The sequence below is a fragment of the Pristiophorus japonicus genome, chromosome 12 (assembly GCF_044704955.1).
Source record: "Pristiophorus japonicus isolate sPriJap1 chromosome 12, sPriJap1.hap1, whole genome shotgun sequence".
In the NCBI taxonomy this organism is placed as follows: Eukaryota; Metazoa; Chordata; class Chondrichthyes; family Pristiophoridae; genus Pristiophorus; species Pristiophorus japonicus.
The window spans coordinates 165,986,382-166,006,542 of record NC_091988.1 but is presented as its reverse complement, the minus strand read 5'-3'; the positions used below and the strand labels follow the sequence as shown (position 1 = coordinate 166,006,542).

Here is a 20,161-nt window from a genome sequence, read left to right as displayed (position 1 = left end):
ATTCGATTCCCTGCGGTACTTACCATCATATCTGCACCGGCCAACAAGAGGTTATCAAGTCTAATCCCAATTACCAGCTCTAGGTCCATAAACCTGCAGGTTACGGCACTATGGGCCCAAGTTTCCACACGATAAAAAACGGGCGCCCCTCCGAGCTGGGCGCTCGTTTCTCGCGCCTAAAACGGCGCCTAAAAAAAAACCTCGCGATTCTGGAGCGCCCTGCAGCTCCATGTCTGCCTGGCGCGGCGCCCAGGGGGGCAGAGCCTACACTCGCGCCGATTTTGTAAGTGGGAGGGGGCGGGTACTATTTAAATTAGTTTTTTTCCTGCCGGCAACACTGCGCGTGCGCGTTGGAGCGTTCGCGCATGCTCAGTGTGAAAAAAACATTGGCACTCGGACATTTTTGTAGTTCTTTGTAGCTGTTTAATTTTTGAAAATTTTTTTAATAAAAGCACATTGCCATCAGCACATCAGCACTTGCAGCCTTCTCACTGTCTCCTCCCCCCCCCCCCCGCGGGAAGAACGGGCGCCTCCCCCCCCCCCGCGGGAAAGAACGGGCGCCTCCTCTCCCCCCCCCGCGGGAAGAACGGGCGCCTCCCCCCCCCCCCCCCCCCCCGCGGGAAAGAACGGGCGCCTCCTCTCCCCCCCCCGCGGGAAGAACGGGCGCCTCCCCCCCCCCCCCCCCGCGGGAAAGAACGGGCGCCTCCTCTCCCCCCCCCGCGGGAAAGAACGGGCGCCTCCCCCCCCCCCCCCCCCCCGCGGGAAGAACGGGCGCCTCAGGCTGACTGCAGAATTCTCCGTGCCTGAAGCACTTTCACATAGGTAGGAAGATGGTTTATTTAATCTTTTCTTTGCTTATAAATGTTTATTCAGGTTGGATTTATTTGTATAATATTTGTAGAAATATAAATAAGGATTTATTGTAGAATTTAATGAGTTCCCTTCCCCCCCACCCACCTCGTTCTGGACGCCTAATTTGTAACCTGCGCCTGATTTTTTAATGTGTAGAACAGGTTTTTTCAGTTCTACAAAAATCTTCACTTGCTCCATTCTAACTTAGTTTGGAGTACGTTTTCACTGTGGAAACTTTGAAATCAGGCGTCAGTGGCCGGACACGCCCCCTTTTGAAGAAAAAATTCTGTTCCAAAGTAGAACTGTTCTACCTGACTAGAACTGCAGAAAAAAAATGTGGAGAATTGCGATTTCTAAGATAGTCCGTTCTCCACCAGTTGCTCCTAAAAATCAGGCGCAAATCATGTGGAAACTTGGGCCCTTTAAGTGCCCACCCAACCATCGCTTAAAAGTGGTGAGGGTCTCTGCACTCACTACTCTTTCAGGCAGTGAGTTCCAGATCACCACTACGCTCTGCGTAAAGAAGCCCCCCCCCCTCAAATCCTCTCTAAACCTTCCACCAACCACCTTAAAACTATGCCCCCTTGTAATAGAGCCCCCCACCAATGGAAATAGGCCCTTGCTATCCACTATATTCAGGCCCCTCAATATTTTGCACACCTCAATGAGATCTCCTCTCAACCTCCTCTGTTCCAATGAGAACAAACCCAGCCTATCCAATCTATCCTCACAACTAAGATTCTCCATTCCAGGCAGCCTCCTAGTAAATCTCCTCTGCACTCTCTCTAGTGCAATCACGTCCTTCCTATAATACGGTGACCAGAAATGCACGCAGTATTCCAGCTGTGGCCTAACCAAAGTATTATACAATTTAAGCATAACCTCCCTGTTCTTATATTCTATGCCTCAGCCAATAAAGACAAGCATTCAGTATGTCTTAACCACCCTGCCTGCTACTTTCAGGGATCTGTGGACCAGTACTCCAAGGTCCCTTTGTTCATCTTCACTATTAAGTGGCCTACCGCTTAATGTGTATACCCTTTCCTTATTCGACCTCCCAAAGTGCATTATCTCACACTTCTCTGAATTAAAATCCATTTGTTACTGTTCTTCCCACCTGACCAGTAGATTGCTATCCTCCTGCAGCCCATGACTTTCCTCTTCATTATCAACCACACAGCCAATTTTAGAGTCGTCTGCAAACTTCTTAATCATACTCCTTATATTCAAATCTAAATCGTTGATATATACCACAAAAAGCAAGGGACCCAGTACTGAGCCCTGTGGAACCCCACTGGAAACATCCTTCCAGTCACAAAAACATCCATCAACCATTACCCTTTGCTTCCTACCTCTAAGCCAATATTGGATCCAATTTGCCACTTTGCCCTGGATCCCATGGGCTTTAACCTTCATCACCAGTCTACCATGTGGGACCTTATCAAAAACGTTGCTAAAGTCCATATACACTATATCGTATGCACTACCCTCATCGACCCTCTTGGTTGCCTCATCAAAAAATTCAATCAGGTTAGTCAAACATGATTTTTCCTTAACAAATTTGTGCTGACTGTTCCTAATTAATCCTTGCCTTTCTAAATATAAACTTATCCTGCCTTTCAGGACTTTTTCCAATAATTTTCCTACCATAGAGGTTAGACTGACAGGCCTGTAATTACTCGGCCTATCCCTTTCTCCCTTCTTAAACAATGGTACTATATTAGCAAACCTCCAATCCTCCGGCACCATACCCAGATCCAAAGAGGATCAGAAAATGATGGTCAAGGCCTCTGCTATTTTCTCTTTTACCTTGCTCAACAGCCAAGAATGCATTTCATCCGGGCCTGGGGACTTATCTACTTTCAAAGCTGCTAAACCCTTAATACTTCCTCTCTCACTATGTTTATTTCATCCAGAATATCACACTCCTCCTCGATAGCAGTATCTGCATTGCCCCTTTCCTTTGTGAAAACAGATACAAAGTATTCATTGAGAACCTTACCAACATTTTCCGCCTCCACACAAAGATTACCCCCATGGTCTCCAATGTGCCCTACCCTTTCTTTAGTTACCCTCTTACTCTTAATATATTGATGGAACATCTTTGGGTTTTCCTTAATTTTACTAGCCAAGAATGTTTCATGCTCTCTCTTAGCATTCCTAATATCCTTTTTAATTTTGCGTCTTAACTTTCTATATTCCTCCAGAGATTCTATAGTATTTAGTATATGAAATAAGCTTCCCTTTTTTTCTTTATCCTCCCCTGTAAGTCCCTAGACATCCCTAGGTTTGTTATTCTCACCCTTTTTCTTTAAGGGCACATGTTTGGCCTGAGCCTTCCGGATCTCCTCCTTGAATGCCTCCCACTGTTCTGACGCTGATTTACCCACAAGTAGCTATTTCCAGTCCACTATGGCCAAGTCACTCCTAAACTTAGCAAAATTAGCTTTTCCCCAATTTGGGACTTTTATTCCAGACCTATCCTTGTCCTTATCCATAACTAGCTTGAATCTGACTGAATTATGGTCGCTGGCACCCAAGTGCTCTCCCACTAATACCCTTTCAACCTGCCCAGCTTCATTCCCCAAAACTAAATCCAAAACCGCCCCCTCTCATGTTGGTTGGGCTTGTTACATACTGACTAAAAACGTTCTCTTGAATACATTTCAAGAATTCTGCACCCTCTATACCCTTCACACTATATTTGTCCCAATCACTATTTAGATAGTTAAAATCTCCTAGTATTACTACCCTATGGTTTTGGACTTCACAGCAATTTGCCTACATATTTGCTCCTCTATCTCCCTTCCACTGTATGGGGGTCTAAAATACATGCCCAGCAGTGCGAACGCCTCTTTTTTATTTTTCAATTCGACCCATATGGTCTCATTTGATGATCCTCTAATATATCATCCCTCCTCACCGCTGTAATAGTTTCTTTAATCAATACCGCCACGCCCCGCACCCCCCTCCTTTTTTATTCCCCTCTCTGTCTTGTCTAAAAATCCAGGACTATTGATCTGCCAAACCTGCCCCTCTTTCAGCCATGTTTCTGTAATGGCTATAATGTCATACTCCCGAGTGTCTACCTGTTCTCTCAGCTCATCCACCTTATTCACTATACTCCTTGCATTAAAGTATATTACATTTAGCACAGGAAGACCTCCTTGATTACTATTTACTAACCCTTATTTCCTCTGTCTTACAGATTCGCTTTCTAAATTCTTACTATCCACTTTCTGCTTTACTTCCTTTCCTATCGAATTTGTTCTCAGGTTCCCATCACATTGCCAAGCTAGGTTAAACTCTCCCCAACAGCACTAGCAAAACTCCCCATGAGGATATTGGTCCCGGCGCTGTTAAGATGCAACCCGTCCGGTTTTTACAGGTCCCATCTCCCCCAGATGTCCCAATGCCTCAAAAATTTAAAGCCCCCCTCCTACATCAACTCTCCAGCCACGTGTTCATCCTCTCTATCCTTCTAATCTCGTACTCAATATCACGTGGCACCGGTAGTAACCCGGAGATTACTACCTTTGAGGTCCTACCCTATAATTTTCTTCCTAGCTCTCTGAATTCTGCCTGTTAGACTTCATCCCTCTTTTTTCCTAAGTCGTTGGTCCCGATATGGGCCACGACCTCTAGCTGTTTGCCCTCTACTTCAGAATGCCCTGCGTCCACTCTGTGACATCCTTACAGGGAACATTGGTTGTGAATGAAGTCGGACATTGTGGAGTCATCACGCCTGGCCACATGATGGAGGGAAGGCCATTGATGAAGCAGATAAAGATGGTTGGACTGAGGACACTGCCCAGAGGAACTCTTGCAGCGAGGTTCTGGGGCTTTGAGGATTGTCGTGCAACAACCAAAGCCAACTTCACCTCAAGTAAAATTCCAGCTACTGGAGTATTTTCTTTTTGACCTCCACTGACCTATGATGAATGCAACATTGATTCCAGGGACAGTTACTTACACCATTCCACTGGTATTCAACTCTTGTATCCATCCTTGGATCACAGCTGTGATGATACCTGGAGCGGAGTAGTTCTGTATACCCTGAACTGATCTTCAGTGAGCAAATTATTGATGAGTAGGTATTACTTGATGGCACTGATAACACTTTTCATCACTTTGCTGCTGATGATAGCACCATCCTTAAATTTGTCTTGCTTTTTATGGTTAGGATATGCCTAGGCAATTTTCCACATTGTTAGGTAGATAAAACAGTCACAGGAACAGCTTGACGAGGGGCGAGGCTTGTTCTGGTGCACGAGTAGTCAGCACCACAGCCAGAATGTCTTCAGGACCCATATCCATTTTTGTGTGCAGTGCACTGCCCGTTGTTAACTGTCATATGGAGTGAACCGATGCAGCTGGATACTGGCATCCACGATGGTAGGAATATCAGGTGTACGATATCGAGTGTAGGCCAAGTGAGATCATCCACCTGCCCTTCTCTATTTCCCACTAACCTTGGTTGGTCTCTCAGCTTGATAGTAATGGAGGAGTAAGTGATGTGTAATCCATTTAGGACCGAGATGAAGACAAACTTCTTCACTCAGAGAATTGTTAACCTGTGGAATTCCCGACCACAGAGAGTTGTTGATGCCAGTTCATTGGATATATTCAAGGAGGAGTTAGATATGGCCCTTACGGCTAAAGGGATCAAGGGGTATGGAGAGAAAGCAGGAAAGGGGTACTGAGGAGAATGATCAGCCATGATCTTATTGAATGGTGGTGCAGGCTCGAAGGGCCGAATGGCCTACTCCTGCACCTATTTTCTATGTCGCGCCCAAGGTTAGATTGTGGTACTATACAATGCTCTGCTTGTATGCAACTGAGGGCATTAAGAATCATCCACATATAGGATTGGAGTCACAAATAGACCAGACTAGTTAGGGATGCCAAGTTACCTTTCCTGAAGGACATTAGTGAATTAGTTGGGTTTTTAACTACAATGACAGATTTGAATACATTTATTGAATTCTATTTCACAAATTGCCACAGGAGATTCTGAATTCATGACTTCTGGGTTGCAAGTCCAGTAACATAACCACTACGTAACCATAGCCTCACCAGAGATACAAACTTAGAAATGAACTGGAATGATTTGTATGAATGGATCCTACCTGAACCACATCTAGCAAGAAGATCTGGAGGAAGAATCCAATAGCGTTTCCTGTCATTTGATATGGTGCACCTCCAACAGCAAAGCAGAGCTTCCGGCAGAGTGGCAGTGTTCGTCCATTGCCCTTCTGTGGAGAGAGGATAAAAGGGTCAAAGTCTGGGAGGGAGGACGAAAGATTCGGATAGAGACAGGATCAAACAGTGAAGTTATCTCTGATGTAATGCTGCTTTTGTATTCTCCCCATGTCTTTCAAAGGTACTGCCTCTTACTGGGATATTGTTTCACAATCACTGACAGCCCTTTGGTACCTCATCCAAATAGCCTTTCTGGGTGAGTCGAGCTTGGAAAGAAAGTGTGGTCGGCTATTTCACCATGGGGAGCTTCAGTCAAGTCTGATCCTGATCTCACTCCGTCAACTCGTGCACACATTCCACGAGGAAACACTGTGGCAATTGTAGCACCTACTGCTGCCACCCTTAGAGTTCGTGAGCAGAAGTGACTGCAAACTTCTCTCATTACATTTGAATTAGACTTGTATTTTGTTCCAATATTTCAGCTGATGGGTCAATAATTCTCTCAAATCACTTTGTTTTTTCTGAGATTATCACTGCTGGATAAGTAGCTGAGGTTCGAGGGACTGCCTATGATGATGATGAGGGTCTGACAGAATCCCAGTCCTGTGGAAGGGTCTTTCTCAGGCAAGACATCAACTGGTCTTTTCGCTTTCAGATGCTGACCATCCTGCTGTGTATTTCCAGCATTTTCTGTTCTAATTTCAGTTTTACACTTCCCCTTTTACTCTCTTGGATACAGGAGCTGCCCCGATGTTTTTAACACTTCTTTTACTGGCTGCTTCTCACCTGCAGGACCCGAACTGAACCCCCAGGCTCAGGCTCAGGCTCGGCCTCTTCCTCCAGCAACTTCTCGCCCAGGCTCTGCTCTTCAGACCCCATCCCGCGGGTAACAGGGCCAGCTCCCCTATCTCGCCAACTTCAGCCGGAGACGCCGCCTCGTCACAGCCCCGGGGATTGTGATCGAGCCGCGGCCGGAGCAGCGTCAGCGAACCGCTAACGGGAGCTCCCGGACTCGCACCCTTGATTCCAGCCCCACATTCAGCTGGTGAATTGGACAGGCTCTGGGTTTTCTCTCTCCCCCTCTCGCTGTCCCTCCAAGGGGTGGAGCAAGGCTGAGACCCGCCCGCTCACACGGCCGCTTTCTGTCCAACGTCCCGGACTTGTACCAGCTGCAGAACTTTTCAAAAGTTTATTTGCAATTTGTTTTATACGCAAACTTAAAATTATAAGTTATTAAAAGCTGCCCGCTAAACCCGCGTTTCTGCTCATTTCGTTTGAATGTTGACATGAATGATTGAAATGAATTCTATGAATATTTATTTACAACAGCTTTCAATTTCTCGATTTTAAGAAAGTGCAGTGCAGCAGCACCTCCGATCGGTTGGTTAATTTATTACAGTAAGTCCCACATTGCCCCCCATTCTTTACCTACTCCCAAGATAACAGGGCATCATATGAAGATTTCATCTCGCAAATGCCAAAGGACCAACTTAAGAAGTTACGTTGGATATATCGAACTCCAGTGCGCTCACCGTGAACGCTGTTGGAGAGGAGACAACTTTGTCCTGCGGCTTTGTCCCAGAAGTCAATTACATCACTGATAAATTGTTACAAAAGCAAAACACTGTGATGCTGGAATCTGAAATAAAAACAGAAAATGCTGGAAATCTCAGCGGGTCAGGCAGCATCTGTGGAAAGAAAAAGTGAGTTAGTGTTTCAGGCCGACGGTTGTTTGCGAGGACCGTTGTAGTGGTTTCCCCTGGATCTTGGAATGGGACAAGTTTGAAATGGACCAATAACGTGGCACTGGGTTTACCCAATGTAAACACAGGTTTAAATTGGAGGAGGGTACCACTAAAACCAAATGATCCACTTTAAGTATATTAAAATTGAAATGAAATCATAATCTAGCTCCTCTCAATGATAATAGAGCAATGTCACCGGTGCCTACAACAGCTTGCATTTATATAGTGCCTTGTCACGGGAGCATTATCAAACATTTGACACCAAGCCATATAAGGAACTATTAGGGCAAATGACCAAAAGCTTGGCTAAAGGGGTAGATTTTAAGGAGCATCTTAAAAGGAGGATAGAGGCGGAAAGGTTTAGGGAAGGAATTCCAAAGTTTAGGGCCTAGGCAGCTAAAAGCACAGTCACCAACGGTGCAGTGATTAAAATATGGGAAGCACAAGAAGCCATAATTGGAGGAACGCAGAAATCTCTGAGGGTTGTAGGGCTGGAAGAGGTTACTGAGTTGGGAGGGGTGAGGCCATGTAAGGATTTGAAAACCAGTCACATAAGGCTTCAAGCATAAAAACCTGGCAGTTTTCATGGTCATTTTCTGCTGTTAGTCTGCAAATTACTGGATAGAATCATGGAATACAGCATAGAGGCCATTCGGCCATTGTGCCTGTGATGGCTCTTTGGTCGAGGTATCCAATTAATCCCACTTCCCCAGCTCTTTCCCCATAGCCCTGCATTTTTTCCCTTCAAATATTATTCTAATTAACTTTTGAATAATACTATTGAATCTGCTTCCACCACCCCTTTACAGTGCATTCCAGATCACAACTCACTCTTAAAAGTTTCCTCATGTCACCTGATTCTTTTGCTCCAAAACCTTAAATTTGTGTCCTCTGGTTATCACCCCTTCTGCCACTGGAATTATTCACTTCATGATTTTGAACACCTCTATCAAATCTCTTCACTTTTTCTGCTCTAAAGAGAACCCCAGCTTCTCCACAGAACTGAAATCCCTCATCCCTGGTATCATTCTATTAAATCTCTTCAGCATCCTCTCCATGGCCTGGCCATCCTTCCTAAAGTGTGGTACTCTAAATTGAAGTCTAAGCAATGTTTGATAAGGGTTTCGCATAACTTCCTTGCATTTGTAATCTATTCCTGCATTAATAAAGCAAGAATCCTATATGCTTTCTTAATAGCCTTCTCAATTTGTGTATATACACCCTCAGGTCTCTCTGTTCCTGCACCCCCTTTAAAATTGTACCATTTAGTTCTTTCCCCATTCATCCCAACAAAATGTATCAGTTCCCACTTCGCTATGTTAAAGTTCATCTGCGATGCGTCTGCTCATTTCACCAGTCTGTCTATATCCTCCTGAAGTCTGTTACAATTCACCTCACTGTTTACTACATTTCCGAGTTTCGTATCATCTGCAAACTTTGATTTATTGAATTCAATTTCACATCTTTTCATATAGAATTTAAATTCACAACTGCTCCTGTAAGTGATTTGGGACTTCCAATGAATGTAGAAAGGTAGCTCAAGGAGAAGCACCTGTATTTTATGATATACTATGAATAACAATTTTGTACATATACTTTTTTCAACTGAATACTGACCATTACCAGTTCAAAATCCTGGAACTATCTCCCTACCAGTACGGTGAGAGTACCTTCATCAAATTAAGGTGGTGGCTCACCAGCACCTTCTCAGGGGCAATTGAGGAAGGACAATAAATGCTGGTATTGCCAGCGACATCTACATCCCATGAATGAATAAAATATTTTTTAAATAACCTGTTCCAACCAAGTTAAATAAAGGATATGTTAGGAACATAGGAATTGCTAGATGCAATAAAGACAGAGGTCCATCTATTTTGACTTCTACCATCCTGGTAGTCACATGATATGATAATGGGAGTTGTTGACTAATTATAGCGATCAATCTCTGTCAGTTAAACTACAACAGACCCAGACACAAGGAAAACCTGTGGAGGAGAGCTTTGGGAACCATAAGTCCAAAGTCGCCTGGTCCCCAAGTATACTACACTCACATCATGTCTCAAATTACCTAATATACTGTATCCCAAAATGTTATTTTCTGAAAGAAATTATCTCATTTCTTGGTATGTGTCTAGCTCCAATAAAGTGTATATTCAATTCATCCACCAAAGCCAAGAAGTATATGGTGGTATACGGTACACTCCAGTAAATTGTACTGAATGAAGACTAAATTCCTGAGTGTCTCTCTCACTTATCTAGATATTGGGAAGGTAACAGCACACTGCACAACATAGGCGATATGATGTCTGCTTTTGGGTTCAACTGGTGACACGGAAACAGAATAGAACATCTGGTATAAAACCCAAAAATGCAACAAGGGCACTGAATTGATTTTAATTCCTTTGCTGATGTTGGGGGTGTGGGGGACCCTTGGTGTAACAGACCAATGAAGAATCCAGTTGCTACACTCTTCTTGCCTCACCCCTGTTAAATTATGAATATAACTCATTGGAATCCTGATGTCAGGCTATGTACCAGAGATTACCAGATTATCAATAGAGCACTGGCAATTGAGACCAGACTAAGGAAATATTCAGGCCATGGGTGAATATTTGAGTTCTGCCTCATTACCTTTGGGGGAATTAAGGGGTAGTTATGGAACACATTCCCTCATTAAATGGATGGGACAGCATCCATTGTAGGGTAGATTGTAGATGAGCGAAAGAAGGAGCAAGTTCAATAGGGTTTAATGTCTTAACCTTCTCTGAAGTGTACACCCTGATAAACATCATCAAATAAATTAACTGGCTGTTCATCTTATTTGCTGTTTGAGAGATCTTGTGGCCTTGTTTGCCTACAAAATGGTGATTACATTTCAAAAGGAATTCATAAGAGATAAAGTGGTTTGGAGGATTCCTGATGATGTGATTAGGCACTGTATAAATGCCACTTTTCTTTCATAAGGAATAACATTTCACAAAGGATAGTCAAACGCAAGAAACAGGAGGAAACAAAGTCATAAATGAAACAATTACTTCACAGTTGAGGCTACTGTACCTGTAACAAACAGCTAATAGTTGGATACATTTATATACTTTCCACCTCTAAGACATGGGGTAGATTTTCTGGTTTGGGCACAAATTGCACATGAAATTGCACGGTTTTCCCAAAGTAACATGATGCAAGTTGCCGCCCAAACATATTTGCATAATCACAAATGTAAAATCTTCCATGAACCAGTGCAATTGGGCAGCATAATAAAATATAAGTTTTTTTTGCATAGTGGTAACTTGGTGCAGTTTCATTAATAGTTGAAAATGGGTTTATCACAAAAAAAAACATTTTCAAGTCCTCCACCTGTGAGTAACCTGATTTTAAATAACTAACCATTTACTAGGTTCAGTGGTGTACACTCATCAGTGTATTAGTAAATTAAATATTTTTCAATAGGTTAAAAGCTTTTAAAACACACCTACTTGTACCCATGGGCTTAACAAAAGCTCAATTTGAAGAGCCTCCTTGAACGGCTTAATCAGTGGAAACGCACTGATCCTCATTATTTTAATCTGGGGGCGTGACCAGTTTTATGGGTGGGGCAGGCATCCAGCAAAATGATTTTTAAACCAGCGTTAACCTTGATTTATGCTTGAAATTACATAGAATATAGAGCAGGCCATTTGACCCAACCAATCTGTGCCATGGTTATGCTCCACCCGAGCCTCCTCCTATCCTTCCTCATCTAACTTTTATCAGCATAACGCTCTATTCCCTTCTCCATCGTATGCTTATCTAGCTTCCCCTTAAATGCATCTATGATATTCGTTTAAACTACCTGTTTGAGCGAGTTCTACATTCTCACCACTCTCTGGGTAAAGAAGCTTCTTCTGAATTCCCTAATGGACTTCTTGGTCACTATCTTATATTGATGGCCTCTTGTTTTGTTCTTCCCCATAAGTGGAAACACACTCTCTGTGTCTACTCTATCAAAACCTTTCATATTTTAAAGACTTCGATTAGGTCAACCCTCAGCCTTCTCTTTTTGAGAGAAGAAACCCAGCCTGTTTCCTGATCAGTATAACCTCGCATTTCTGGTATCATCCTTGTAAATCTTTTTCCCTTTCTCCAGTGCCTCTGTATCCTTTTTATAATATGGCAACCGGAACTGCACACAGTACTCCAAAGTGTGGTCTAACCAAGGTTCGATACAAGTTTAACGTTACTTCTCTATTTCAATTCTGTCTCTCTAGAAATAAACCCTAGTGCTTGGTTTGCTTTTGTTATAACCTTATTAACCTGCATCACAATGTTTAGTGATTTGTGAATTTGTACTCCCAGATCCCTTTTCTTCTCTACCCCATTAAGATTTTTATTTTCTAAATTCCCCCAATCTTTTGAGCTGGTTCAGCCGATTTCATCTATTTTGCGCTGAAAATACTAGCGCTTACTAGCAGAAACTCTACCCCATTGAATTTATCAAAGTGAAACAAGTACTGCTAAATCCTCAAATACCTCAGCATCATCAATTCTGCCACAATTCCTTTAAAGTCCCAAGATGAAGTACATCTCCATTCTGAGCTGCTCTGCTTTATGATACTCTTCTGTAAAGTTCCTTGGGGTATTATTCTACTTTAAAAAGGAGTTACATTATGTAAACCATTTTTGTTATTTGCACCAAAATAAAATGGACTCCTTCAGCCAAACGGTTTTAGACAGCACGCTCTGCTTAACACAACAGATCACAGTACAATGATGTTTTCATTCTTTAGTCACAGAAATTAACAGATGCAGTGGAGTGCCATACGTGCTTCAGAGATCAAGGCAGTTTTCAACTATATGGCAATAACACCAAACTGTGAAACATGCAGACAGAAACCCACATGCTCCATTATCATAGCTCTTCTGCTAAAAAAAAGTTCAGGCGGCGAAAAATTAAATGCTTTTTGCTCCCATTCTGGGCCCAATTTCTACCTAAGAGGTTGAAGATTATGAAGGGTTAGATACTCCGATCGTTCCCACTAGTTAGCAAGAGGACAGACATTTATGATAGAAGCAGTTAGAAAAAAATAGTGTGTGTGATTAGAATATAAAATTCTATGCTACAAACAACAGCTTGCATTTATATAGCACCTTTAACATAGTGAAACGCCCCAAGGTGCTTCACAGGAGTATTATGAGATAGAAAATGTGACACCGAGCCATCTAAGTAGAAATTAATGCAGGTGACCAAAAGCTTGGTCAAAGACATATGTTTTAAGGAGCGTCTTCAAGGAAGAAAGAGGTGTAGAGGAGCAGAGAGGTTTCGGCAGGGAGTTCCAGAGATTGGGGCCTAGGCAACAGCAGGCACGGCCACCAATGGTTGAACGATTATAATCAGGGATGCTCAAGAGGGCAGAATTAGAGGAGCACAGGCATTTCTGAGGGCTGTGGGGTTATGGTACAGAGATAGGGAGGGGCGAGGCCATGGAGGGATTTGAAAATAAAAATGAAAATTTTGAAATCAAGGTGTTCCTTAACCGGAAGCCAATGTAGGTCAGCGAGCACAGGGGGTGATGGTGTGAGTTAGGACACAGGCAGTCAAGTTTTGGATCACCTCTAGTTTACATAGGGTAGAATGTGGGAGGCCAGCCAGGAGTGCGTTGGAATAGTCAAGTCCAGAGGTAACAAAGGCATGGGTGAGGGCTTTAGCAGTGGATGAACTGAGGCATGGGCAGAGACGGGCAATGTTACGGAGCTGGCAAAAGGTGGTCTCAGTTATGCTGCGGATGTGGTCCAAAGCTCATTTCAAGGTCAAATATGACACTAAGGTTGCAAACATCTAGTTCAGCCTCAAGAGAGATAGAGTCAGTGGCTAGGGAATGGAGTTTGTGGCAGGGACCAAAAACAATGGCTTTGGTCTTCCCAAAACTCAAGTGGAGAAAATTTCTGTTCATCCAGAATTGGATGTCCACTGTTCAAATGGCATCGAAAAGTCATTTTAAAAGGGATTTTAGAAAAAAAGATTATAAGAGTGGGATTAGAGTCACATGGAGAAAAACACCAACAGAATGGGTCAAACGGCTTGTTTCTGTGATATGATTTAAGGTAATTTCAGGCACAGGAGAAAATAAGCTCAAATACTGAACTTCATTTAGAGATACTTCTGATGGAGAAAGGAAGCAGTTCCATCCAGAATTTTGGACTTACAATGTGCTTAATAAAAATCTTCTGCAAACCGTTCCATCATGCAGCAAGGAAAGTCATTACACAGGCTGAAAATAAAACTCTCAATAACATTCTGCTCAGATTATTCATTCGATGCAGTAGTGTACAAAATGAACAATGCTGGGTACAAGACCCATTTCACAAACATAGAATGTTTTAAATTTGAGTTGATTTTTAGAATGCAATTTTCAATCAAGCTGCAACCCCATCCCCAATACAATAGCAGTCACAAGAAAATAGGAGTTAGTGGGGTTGCATCAACTTATATTTGTGGATTTGAACTTTAATGTAAATTATTTTCACTTAAAAACTGCAAAAAAAATTACAAATCGAAATACGCAATTAGGGTTTATATCACAAAGTCACGCTTAAAGCTGTGTAACTGAATGCTCACATGTTATTACTTGAATAACCCTAAGGGTAAACAGTTTCATTTAAAAGCATTTTCTCCAATTTATCACAACCAGTGAGTTAAACTAATGGAAAGTCCGAACAGTTCAAATACTCCACAAACATGAGGTTTGATGGAGAAGTGCATTCATTTCAGCCTCTGTACTATTACAGCATTCAGCAGATTGGCATCTTTCAGGGTCTCGTTCTCATCTGTCAGCTCTTTACTAGGGAAGGTGGTCATCAGCACAAAAGGAGTATATGCCAAAGCCGGACGGGCATCAATAATAAAATGTCGAATATCCTGAACACTGTAGACAAAAAGAAAAACACCAATTATGTTTCCTCAAAAAAGTGTTAAAAACAAATCTCTGGTTTTCTGTAGAGATTGTATTCTTGAACATTTCCAAAGAGAGCATATCGCCATGATTAACCTGTTCCTGACAGTTTGTTACTGTGTCAACAAATCCAGAATCGTATCTAAATCAGGACAAACCCTTGTTCCCCTTCCACTGGATTCGCTGACTTGATGGCTCAATAAATTTAATCCAGTGAGTTAGTTTATGCTGAGTCAGCTTATCTCGACTAGGGTGACAGTAGGGATTTGTTGCAATCTACTTCAGCACTCCAGCTGCACAGGTGAAGAAAAACAACAACAAATTCAGCCAGGGTTCATGCTTCTGTTGTTTTCCCGTGAGAATATTGGTAGGAGTGACCACCGCACAATCCTTGTGGAGACAAAGTCCCGTCTTCACACTGAGGACACCCTCCATCATGTTGTGTGGCACTACCACCGCGCTAAATGGGATAGATTCAGAACAGATCTAGCAGCTCAAAAGTGGGCATCCATGAGGCACTATGGGCCATCAGCAGCAGCAGAATTGTATTCCACCACAATCTCTAACCTCATAACCCAGCATATTCCTCACTCTACCATTACCAACAAGCCAGGGCACCAACCCTGGTTCAATGAGGAGTGTCGAAGAGCATGCCAGGAGTAGTACCAGCTGTATCTAAAAATGAGATGTCAACCAGGTGAAGCTACAACACAGGACTACATGCATGCTAAACAGTGGCAATATAGAATGCAATCCCACAATGAACAGATCAGATGAAAGCTATGCAGTCCTGCCACATCCAGTCGTGAATTAAACAACGAACAGGAGAAGGCGGCTTCATGAATATATCCCCATCCTCAATGATGGCAGAGCCCAGCATGCGAGTACAAAAGACAAGGCTGAAGCATTTGCAATCATCTTCAGCCAGAAGTGCCGAGTGGATGATCTATCTTGCCCTCCTCCTGAGGTCTCCACCATCACAGAAGCCAGTCTTCAGTAAATTCGATTCGCTTCATGTGATATCAAGAAACTGCCGAGTGCACTGAATACAGCAAAGACTATGGGCTTCAACAGCATTCGGGACATAATGCTGAAAGCTTGTGCTCCAGAACTAGCTGCGCCTCTAGCCAAGCTGTTCCAGTACAGCTACAACACTGGCTTCTACCCAACAAAGTGGAAAATAGCCCAGGCATGTTCTGCCACAAAAAGCAGGACAAATCCAATCCTGCCAATTACCACCCCATCATTCTACTTGTAACGTAGCCGAGTTTGCTGATGATACAAAGATGGGAGGAAAAGCAATGTGTGAGGAGAACACAAAAAATCTGCAAAAGGACATAGACAGGCTAAGTGAATGGGCAAATATTTGGCAGATAGAGTATATCGGAAAATGTGAGGACACGCACTTTGGCAGAAAAAAAATCAAAGAGCAAGTTATTATTTAAATGGAGAAAGATTGCAAAGCGGGACCTGGGGGTCCTTGTGCATGAAACACAAAAGGATAGTATGCAGGTACAGCAAGTGATCAGGAAGGCCAATGGTATCTTGGCCTTTATTGCAAAGGGGATGGAGTATAAAAGCAGGGAAGTCTTGCTATATAAGGTATTGGTACAGGAGTTCATCAGGGCAGTATTCAAGGTCCAACCATCTTCAGCTGCTTCATAAATGACCCTCTCTCCATCGTAAAGTCAGAATTGGGGGATGTTCACTGATGATTGCATTCGCAATTCCTCAGATGAAGTAATCTGTGCCCGCATGCAGCAAGACCTGGACAACATTCAGGCTTGAGGTGATAAATGGCAAGTAAAATTGACGCCACACAAGTACCAGGCAATAACCATCTCCAACCAAGAGAAAGTCTAACCACTGCCCCATGACTTTCAATGGCATTACCTTCGCCAAATTCCCCCACCAATCAACATCCTGGGGGTCACCATTGACCAGAAATTTAAATGGACTAGACACACAAATACTGTGGCTACAAGAGCAGGTCAGCAGCTGGGTATTTTGCAGCAAATGACTCACCTGCAGACTCCCCAAATGCTTTCTACCATCTACAAGGCACAAGTCAGGAGTATAATGGAATACTCTCCACTTACCTGGATGAGTGCAGCTTCCACAACACTCTAGAAGTTCGACACCATCCAGGACAAAGCAGCCCGTTTGATTTGCACCACATCCACCATCTTAAATATTCACTCCCTCTACCACAATTGCACCATGGCTGCAGTGTGTACCCTCTACAAGATGCACTGCAGCAACTCACCAAGCCTTCTTCGACAGCACCTCCTAAATCTGCGATCTTTACCACCTAGAAGGATAAAGACAGCAGGCGCATGGAAACCCCACCACCTCCAAGTTCGACACCACCCCGACTTGGAAACAGATCACCGTTTCTGAATCGTTGCTGGGTCAAAATCGTGGAACTTCTTAACAGCACTGTGGGAGTATCTTCACCACATGGACTGCAGCGGTTCAAGGCGGCGGCTCATCACTACCTTCTCAAGGGCAATAATGCTGGCCTTGCCAGCGACACCCACATCCCATGAATTAATAAAAAAAGTTAATTGATCTCGGCGGTGGCGGTGATAGGGGGACTACTATTGGCCTCAGAGCTCGAGGGACAGGAGGAGAAATATATATAGAATGTGTTCGGAGTGGATCTCAGGTGAGGGAAGGATCAAATGATGTTCAGGATATAATAATTCAGCACACACCCAAGGAATGGGCCTTTGACGAGATACTGAAGGGAAAATGGTATCTTGAACTATACTCCAGTCAGCATTTTCAAGAGAGTGGCAGAAAGAAAACGGCATTTTCTCTATTTTTTGTGGTTGCAAGGTTTCCCATGCAACATGGACATCGGTCCAGTGTAAACATTTTTGTAGCACTTGTATATTATAATGCAGCAACTATTTCAGTGACATGGGAACAAAATGCAATACATCATACACAGGCTGCTTTAAGACAATTAACAATGTCAACTCACTTCTGAAATTTAGGGAATGGTCTTGAAAATGACAGTGGTTTCCATTATCTTACCTATGTGTGTGATTGAACTTCTGAACGAGACGTCCTCCATCTGCAAGCCGTATCTGGATACTGGTGGTCGGTTGCAAGTCACTTACATCAACAGAAGAGCTTGCCTTTGCTTCATTTTCTGCTTGTTGTGCTGAAGATGTTGTTGTAGTGACTAGCTGAGGTGTGGCACTGTGAAAGAGAAACAAAAATTGGGTCCATTTCCCAAATTTGTACTCAAGGCCCCTATAGTAATACAGGTTGAACCTCCGTTATCCAGAACCCTTGGGACCTGGCCTGTTCTGGATAAGGGATTTTTCTAGACGAAGGGTGGTCACGTTAAATTGGATGGTACTGAGCGAAGGAATATCAGGGCTGGCTGGCTTGGGGCTGGGAGTGTGGCAGAGATCATTGGGGGGGTGGTGGATCGCAGGGTCAGGCCAGCGATTGCGGGCGTCGGCAGTGAGGAAGGACTTCAATTTGTTCATGTCAGAGTTCTGCTCATGCGCCACCCAGTGGCCGGGAATGGTTCTGGACGAGGGGTAGTTCCGGATACGGGAGGTTCAACCTGTACAAATGCTGATCTGAGCCAAAAGGTGTTAAGAAAAACCAGCTGCAAGGTACTTTATTAAACATGGTCCAAAATATAGAGCTTTAAAAAGCTTTAATCGCAAATGTTCTAAAACAAGGCCTGATTGTAGTCTTCCACCATCAACAAAATTAGTAGTAGTTACTAGCAAAAAAAATCAAGAAAAGGTGGGTTTTGATGCATAGGCTTAACCTCATACAGCATATACATACAAATGCCAGGTGCATTTCCAACAAGGTGGCTGAATTCAAGGCTGTTGTAGGAGTTGGAGCTATGATAGGGGCCTCGGAAACCTGAATAATCGGTGATCTAACAAATGCAACATACACGGATCGAGAATGTTCAGGAAGGGCAGAATAGGTGGGTCAACGGACAAAGTAAACTAATATATCAGGGATCCCTGGGAGGTATATACCCACTGGTAGAGAATGTGCTTCCCAACAAACTATTCAGTTTGAAAATATGCAGTGCAATAGGAGCAAAAATAGCTCTAGGTTTGCTGTAGACCACTAAAGTAAAAAGGCCAGGTTATTACATAAATATAATCAAATTGAAAGCTCATGTTAACAGGGGATTTTAACCAACCTAATATAAGCTGCTAATTCCCAAGAAGGGTCTAGAATTCAACTAATACACGTAATGCATAACTGACTGCTTTCTGTGCCAGTGCACGAGGGATTCCAGGAGGCATCTTTATCTGGTAATAGCAAGTGACCCAAATAGCATACTATGAACAGAAATAGTGGCATCCCTTGGTGACAGCAACATGATTAAATTTGACATGATCTGGGATAAAGCAATCCTCAAGTGTACAAGTTTAGCACGGCCAACTATAAGGAAATAATGAACTGGGTGATAGTACTCAAGAAAAGCACAGTTGAGGACAAAATGAATACCTTTAAGAACATATCATAGAGCATATATGTAAATACATGCTACAGATTAGTCTGGAGCAACGCTGTATGGTGAGGGGAGCCGTCATTGTGGTCAGCTCGAAATAACAGCTTCAGACCTGCAGAAGAAATTAATTAATTAATTAATTCATTCAAAGGCAGCCTTTGGAATTGAGGAGGACTTGCTTCCACTCCCTAAGTGAGTTCTTTGATGGCCAAACAGTCCGATACAGACCCTGTTACAGGTGGGACAGACATTCGTCGGGGCAAGGGGTTGGTAGGGCTGGTTTGTCGCGCGTTCCTTCCGCTGCCTGTGCCTGGCCTCTTCATGCTCCTTGGTCGAGACGCAAAGAGCTCAACGCTCTCCCAGATGGACTTTCTCCACATCGGACGGTCTGCGGCCAGGGTCTCCCAGGTGTCAGTGGTAATGTCGCACTTTGCCAGGGAGGCTTTGAGGGTGTACTTGTAACATCTCCGCTGTCCTCCTTTGGCTCGTTTACCATGAAGGAGCTCCGCATAAAGCATTTGCTTAGGGAGTCTCGTATCTGGCATGTGTACTATGTGGCCTGCCCAGCGAAGCTGATCGAGTGTGGTCAATGCTTCAATACTGGGGATGTTAGCCTGGGCGAGGACACTGATGTTGGTGTGCCTGTCCTCCCAGGAGATTTGCAGGATCTTGCGGAGACGTCGTTGGTGATATATCTCCAGCGACTTGAGTTGCCTTGCCTCAGACCCATACAGGAGGGCGGGTATTACTACAGCCCTGTAGACCATGAGTTTGGTGGTAGATTTGAGGGCCTGGTCTTCAAACACCCTTTTCCGCAGGTGGCTAAAGGCTGCGCTGGCGCACTGGAGGCGATGCTGAATCTCCGCATCAATGTCTGCCTTTGTTGATAAGAGGCTTCCGAGGTAAGGGAAATGGTCCACGTTGTC

At 43.6% G+C, this 20,161-nt stretch overlaps 2 protein-coding genes across 3 annotated transcripts in view; both read right to left on the bottom strand.

The window, feature by feature from the left end:
- LOC139277535 (sodium-dependent lysophosphatidylcholine symporter 1-like) overlaps positions 1-7,142 on the bottom strand; it is a 50,046-nt gene extending 42,904 nt beyond the window's left edge. For both annotated transcript variants that reach the window (XM_070896106.1, XM_070896108.1), the window contains exons 1-2: positions 6,841-7,142; positions 5,982-6,107 (exon numbers count right to left, since the gene is read on the bottom strand). In XM_070896106.1, coding sequence (XP_070752207.1) covers positions 5,982-6,107; positions 6,841-6,933 — 219 coding nt within the window. In that variant the 5' untranslated portion in view covers positions 6,934-7,142. The remainder of the gene's footprint in view (positions 1-5,981; positions 6,108-6,840) is intronic.
- Positions 7,143-14,071: 6,929 nt separating this feature from the next.
- nsfl1c (NSFL1 (p97) cofactor (p47)) overlaps positions 14,072-20,161 on the bottom strand; it is a 32,209-nt gene continuing 26,119 nt past the window's right edge. Inside the window, exons 8-9 of the mRNA XM_070896105.1 lie at positions 17,771-17,938; positions 14,072-14,701 (exon numbers count right to left, since the gene is read on the bottom strand). Coding sequence (XP_070752206.1) covers positions 14,539-14,701; positions 17,771-17,938 — 331 coding nt within the window. The 3' untranslated portion in view covers positions 14,072-14,538. The remainder of the gene's footprint in view (positions 14,702-17,770; positions 17,939-20,161) is intronic.